The sequence below is a fragment of the Acyrthosiphon pisum genome, chromosome A3 (assembly GCF_005508785.2).
Source record: "Acyrthosiphon pisum isolate AL4f chromosome A3, pea_aphid_22Mar2018_4r6ur, whole genome shotgun sequence".
In the NCBI taxonomy this organism is placed as follows: Eukaryota; Metazoa; Arthropoda; class Insecta; order Hemiptera; family Aphididae; genus Acyrthosiphon; species Acyrthosiphon pisum.
Genome location: NC_042496.1, coordinates 30,608,434 through 30,615,653, shown reverse-complemented (window position 1 = coordinate 30,615,653; position 7,220 = coordinate 30,608,434). Strand labels below are relative to the sequence as shown.

The 7,220-nt window shown below is 28.6% G+C and overlaps 1 protein-coding gene across 1 annotated transcript in view; it reads right to left on the bottom strand.

Annotated features, from left to right (window-relative positions):
* LOC107882214 (nose resistant to fluoxetine protein 6-like) overlaps window positions 1-2,215 on the bottom strand; it is a 16,306-nt gene extending 14,091 nt beyond the window's left edge. Inside the window, exon 1 of the mRNA XM_029491462.1 lies at window positions 1,872-2,215. Within this exon, the coding sequence (XP_029347322.1) occupies window positions 1,872-2,033 (162 nt within the window). The 5' untranslated portion in view covers window positions 2,034-2,215. The remainder of the gene's footprint in view (window positions 1-1,871) is intronic.
* Window positions 2,216-7,220: the final 5,005 nt, after the last annotated feature.

Genomic DNA, 7,220 nt, shown 5'->3' with positions numbered 1-7,220 from the left:
ATATATATATATAAAATTGGTGTATTACATAATATTGTGATAATTTAAATAAGATGTATTTAGTTCATCACATTAGGAATATAACTAAGTGTCCTTTAGTTAATATTTTGTTTTTAAGTTATTAAAAAATTTAAAATACACAACAAATCTATAAGCAAGTATATATATTATATACATCCCACCGTCTGTATGAACATTTGTTCATTCTTTAAAAAAGAAAATAAATATAAATATTCTTAGTAATTTTTTTATAATATTGTTAATAATTATAAAGCCAGTCCCTACAAACATCATGGTATTTAAGTATTTTGCAACATAATATTATGATTTAATTAGTTAGTAAAGCAATTACCTATACATTTATAGTTTATACCTAAACTAGGGCTTAAATATTTAAAAATGTAATATTAAGGTACAGGTATGAGTAATGCATTGATTACAATTTAGAGCTTTTAACCTACAATTCATTGACATAATTACAATGAAGGAATACATTTGTCTTATGAGATATTATATGACAATGAGCTCAAATTGGACATAGATTTTACCATATCTATATAGATACATGTGGAGAAATTCTTAGTTATTATGCAATTTTATCTGAACTATATTGATATGGAATATTATTTTTTAAATATTTGTGTAAATATTGTTAAATTAAGTTTATTTGTTAACTTTAAATTTCATTGTGTAGGTGTATCATATTATACGTAACTATTCCAATATCGACTTAATGTTATTTATTTTTTTAATATTTTAAATGTTAGGTGATTAATTTAAATTAATACTTGGTAGAGCTATTTTCTTAAACATGTACCTACAGTGATATTTGATTATGGGGTAAATATTTTTATTTTAGATATTTTCTTGATGTCTTATGTTAGAATTTCTGTTTGTCTTATCAATATTTATATTATAATACAAATTTCAAATATTAAGTATCAATTATTACATTTCGACATTCATGCCATTCTTTGGCCGGTCCGGGGATGCTGTTTAGCATAGTTTAAAATTCCACTCACATTTTTTTTCGCTATTGCCGTCGTAAAATGTATAGACAACTAGACTTTCCTAAGATCGGCATGGTTTTCCATAAATTCCATCAAAGCTTTTTTTTGTCATCGACTTCTTCGCCATCGTACGTAAAAAAAAAAAACAGAAGAAAAACAAAGAGAGACACAGAGATCGAGAACGGAATGGTCGCTATAAAAACAAAGAGTTGAAAGAGCGTAATATTGAAATATTATTTTGTATTTACTATTTTGAATTTTCACTAATTGAGCGTGCAAATACAAATTTCGACCAATGAACGGACGGCATTGTGACGTTTCCGTTCCGCACCATTCGAATAATATTTGTGCACGACCAGTTCTATTACCAAGTACCAACTATCCTATTGGCGTCCTGTTTTTATTATATTGTTACAATGATATTTGAAAAATATCAAAAATCCATACTCAGAATTTTTTTTTATAAGCATTTAAAGTTCAAACCTTGGCAAAATACACGAAAATTATTAATAATGATTATAATCTATAAAATACAAAAACACAGTTGTCATATAACATAATATAGTTACTATTACAACAGTGGCTTATAAAATATATTGTAGAAGTTTTGAGATACCATAACAAAAATAAAAACCAAGCATACAAATAAGCTCGCGGATAAAGTCATCGGAAAGAGGATGAAAACAATTTGTTTGCATATTTTACGCCATGATACTAAATTCGCCACCCCCTCCCCCCTCCCAACTTTGTATTTTTATCAAAACCATGCATGTACAATAATATACTTATACATAACATAATATTATATCATATTATATTATATTATCATGCACATAATATGGATTCGCTGTTTTGGTTTACCCCGAGTATTTCGTTCCAAGCGTGATCGTAAGTTTCCGTCTCGTCCTTTTTTTGAAATTCTACCGGTTTTGCACCTTCGACCGCATTGAGCTTTGTACTTGTCATGCAGTACTGTCCTTGAACAGGCTGATGCACGTCAATGCATTCACTGTACACACCCATGTGATGCGTTCTACCCGACAGTATGCCGTTTGGATATCGGCTCCAAGAATCGTACACTAAAAAGATATCGAATTCATGCTATATAAATATATAATGCTCAGTAAGTTGTTGTAAACTATAGTAACACTATTGTGGAAAATGCTTCGTATCATTTATGGTGTTAACGCTTAAATGGAAACAATATTCTGTTTCGACAAAGACTAATGACATTATAAATTGTTATAACAATGATGACGCGCGTAGAGCGTATATTTTTCGTAACGACGTTAGGTAAATCTCAGACATCGAAAAAATCGGAAATATATATAATATGAAGCAGAATATCTAGATAGGTAGGTATAATAACTAATAAGAAAATTAAGTCTACGAGATTAGGGTTTAAAACATGATTTTGATCGGATGAGCTCAGTTATAACTTATAAACAATTTGTCAAGATTTTGTTAAAATAAATATGCATTTGCATTATATTATCTAATTTTAAATTTTTCACGGATTTCTTGCAAAGCCTATTCGAAAAATCCCCAACGCCATACATAGATAGATCAATCTAAATAGATCGTTGCTCAAAATGCAATCTAATCAATACAACAAAGATTGCATTATAGACTACAATATTATTATGTTTTAGTGGATTTTGGCTATACGTCGGTGTCGGTGCCGGTCATTTATTAAGGAGTAAAATTTAGGCAATTCATTTCACATGTTGCATCGGCCTCGCTTGGAACGCGCATGTATGTGAGCATGTAAAACGATATTAGTGTGAGTGAGCTATCAAAGCTCGAATTTTTATTTTATTTTAAATAGTAGTAGAAAAATATGTCTGAAAAAGAACAAATATTGTGCATTATTCAAATGTATATTCCAGCTTCTATAATTATAATTTTCAAAATAGGGCTTTGATCCGACCTACAAAATGTTCCCTTCCTTTGAATAAAAAAAAAATTAACGAAATTCGACTGTTCTACGTGAGAGTTTTTCCTATAAGACATATTGTTTTTGTATCAAAAAACGAACCGGCTCCGACCCCCTTAAAAATGAGGCATAGCGAACAGTAGTTATTACTATATAAACCCATTCGGCACTTTTATGTTGCTAATAAAATTGTGATGATGTATTTCATAAAATATATAATATAATATATTATACGACTACACAAAATACAGCTATACTAAATAACCAAATTTAACTTTTTATTCATTCATATTAACCCAATCTTTAAAATACTGGTAAATGAAAAAATTAATATAATTTTACACATTTAAATTTTTAAACAAGTAAAATACTTAATAATATAATATTTTTTGATAAATAATTAAAAAATATTTTTTCTTGTAAGCGTTATGAATAAAATTCAATGGCGTACGACGTTACAGCTTTGAAGTTTCTAAAAAAACTATTTATGAACAATTAATACACTATATTATTATTTCAAGTCACGGTCGTTTATTATGTTATTATATTTTTATATAGATTTAGGGAACTTACTTTTCACTGCCCAGTACGAGTTGTTTTTCAAATGTCTGACGTACATTTGAGTCTGGTTTTGACAGGTCGACGAACCGACGCCCTCCGGTATCGTAAGGTTCGTCAACGCTCGATAAAACAAGTCAGCCACCCATTGGTCGGGCAAATAACGGTCGGTGGTCTGCACCAGAACTCCGTCGTCGCCGGGTCGTGGGGCTGAAGACGACACGTCGTCCACGTCGATATGAGAGACATTTCCGTGACGACTATCCGATGGGGTCGTGTGGTTCGCGAAAACTAAGGACGGACAGACGAAAACTGTAATAACCACCTGCAACGTCCGAAGCATTTTGGTCGCGGTTTCTGAATGGTCCGCACGCGCCGTTGCCGTTTCGCCGTCATAATATAATTTATAATTAATTAATAGTATATGTTGCATAACACATACCGCAACCAGTTTGCATATTATACGACCTTTTAAAATCTCCCATTCCGTAAGTCATTTGCGCACAGAGTACCTATCATATTATTATCTTAGAAGTAACCATATCCGATTGCGCACAAAACATTAGGTACCTATACCTATACAATATTATTATCAATCATCCTGCATTCGTTAGCGAAATAATATATGATATATGCACTTATATTATATAGACTGGTACATATTGTTGTAATTTCCCTAGGTATTACCCAAAATTATTTACTCGGCTTGTGTATACAATTCATATTTATAAAAATATTTTTACGCGCGATATATAATTTTGTTTTTTTTTTTTTAGAAGATAAACTTATGCAGACTTCACACAAGTAGGTATATGCGGGAATACTCCAAAATATAAACCTGCTCACATATTTTCAATCTGCAGTAATTTATTGTTAAAGAAATTTAGGTAGACTTTGAATGATAAACTCAAAACTCAATTGGAAATGTTTTTCCTCAGCAAACAATAATTGTACGTTGTACATAATTTTACGTTGAATGCAAAAAAATTACCAATGGTCACCAAAGCATATGTTTCACATCAATAGGACACTCTTGCAAAGTATAATTAGCTTAACCGGTAGATGACAAAATTATTAGATGTATTACAAGATTTGAATGATGAGTGGTTTCTTATTTAATACCTACAACTGAAAGTGAGTGCCTACATAATGCAAAACATAATTAATATATTTTTTCAATAAATATAATATCTAGCTAAAGAGAATTCAAATTCAAAAAATGACAAATTTTATTATTATAAGTCTCTAAAACTAGGTATTTAAATATTTTTATCTGTGTTAAAAAGCGTCAATCAATTTCGTAAAAAATTAAGAGCATCTTTATGATGCATATGAACACAACATTGCGTCCTACAATTTATCTTTACCGAATCCTCTGATTATGTTTTTTCATCATATATTTTACCTTATTAAACTTCAATCCATCGCTGTTAGCAGGAAAACCAAATTATGAACAAACAAGAACAACTTACGGAGCTGAAACCTTCCACGGGCATTTCAATAATTAAAATATGCATATGTGCAATTTGTGTGCAAACAAGTTGTAAAAATGTTCGCAAATAAGTTGTAATTATAGTAAATGTACGTGAAATAAGGTCACCCCTGTTGCGTATATGATTTAGATACCTAGTGCCTAATAATCAAAGATGGGTACTAACTAGTATCAAAGTTAAAATTAAGTTAGAAATTTACATTTTAAAGTAGCTTTTTCACATAACTAGTTGGTTTTAATTCATAATAACTTTAGTCTAACTCAACGAGTTGAATTCAATAAATAAAATAATTTAAACTAACACGTTTAAAACAAAAATTAAAACTAAGTACCCAGTAATATTATTTCGCAGTTTTATTTTTTATTATCCAAAATCACGAACATTTGCAAATTATATTGAGTTAGGAATTCATAATCATTTTTTTTATATAATATATAAGATTTGAAAATTTCCTATAAGTTTATCTACTTGTAAATTGAAAATTTTCAAAATATTTGTAGTTAAAAATATATAACATGTTTAATTTTAAGATCTAAGGAATTAGGACCTAGTAATTCATACTCTAACCAACAAATCTAAAAAAAAATATATAACACAGTTTTTATTCATAGACATTTGAAATTAAAAAGTTGACTAAATTATTTTAATAAAAAATAACAGTTTTAGTTATTTTGTTGTAATTTAAAAATATTATTTGTTGGCACTTGAAACTTTTTAAATATATAACTATATTTTATTCCCACAAATACAAAATGACATTTTAAAATGCAATGTTTTTGCTAAAAATAAATTTAAACTACTGTACCTAGTAGTGTTGTATTACTAATTCCTAATTGTAAAATAAATTACTTTTATCAAAAAATATACTTATTAATATCATAGACTGGCAGAAGCTTGCTCAGAATCGTTTAACGTATACAATGATTTTATATCATTGAATTCAAATTTAACACATCATTTACAGCGACTTCTCTATAGACATCTAATGTACAGGCGTATAGCAGAGCGTTACTGCGTCACTCACTCGCCAGCTTTTTTTTCCATGATTATTAATATTTTTCTAAATACAGTAGTTTTAATAATAGATAGGTAACCCTATTTATATACTATAGTAGGTTACCCATCTAGGTACTAAGTACTCATCTAAAATAATATCAAAATTTTTTTTTAGGAAAAATTATTTTCTATATTTAAAAAAATAAATTTATAACAATACCTAATATTATTCGATATTATTTTGATGAGCCTGGAAAACAAAGTCCTCATTTTCACGACACATTATTTTACGTTACATCGTCCAATAGTTATTACAGCACTAACTATTCGGAAATATTGCACTAACCTGTAAAATAAATTATTACATCCAATTTTTACACATTTTGCTTGTTCATATAAATGCTTATAAACCTTTTTTTTTGTGTTTTAGTGTTTTTTTTGGTTATACAATGTGTCTATGTTTTTAGTTTTTTTTTTTAGTTTTCTAGAAACAACTATAGCGCTTCCAAAGTTTTATGTGACCCTATCAATCGATTGGAAATTCTATCTATAGTTGGTTTATGTATACCTCCGTTAAATAGGTCATCTTATCGTCTTCCTCGTTAGATTCCTTTTACGTAAAGTAAAAATGTTGAAAAATCAGGACATTTAATCTAACTCAATCTATTAATTTTCACCAATCGATATTTATTAATCAGAGTGTAACAACATATTGATAGGGGTGCTTAAAAACTTGAATAAAAAATATCAAACTAAACGTTTCGAATATTTGATGTTTATGTTGTTATAATTAAATACAGAATACTGACGATAATTTATGGAAAACCGGCACTCATGGATCCTCAAGACTTTTAATCAGGGCTTGCTTTTACCTGGTATGACGTGACGAAATAGTTTTAAATATTCTATGGTTTAAGGGATGAATAAATCATAAAAAAAGAAAAGCAATATTTTATATAATATATTAATAAGTATATTTTATTTATACATACGTACAAAATAATTTGCATTGTAAATCATTCAATATTTACGGTTAGTTGTTTACTTGGTGCCGACTGTTTTAAGAGTAATTTTTCCATCTATATTGTATACGTTAAACGAGAACACATAGGTTTATGAGAGTTCCGGTCATAAACAAACAATAATAATAATACGTTAATTTGTACGATATAATAACAAACAATAAATAATGGGATGATATTATAATAGTGTAACGTGAAATGGAGA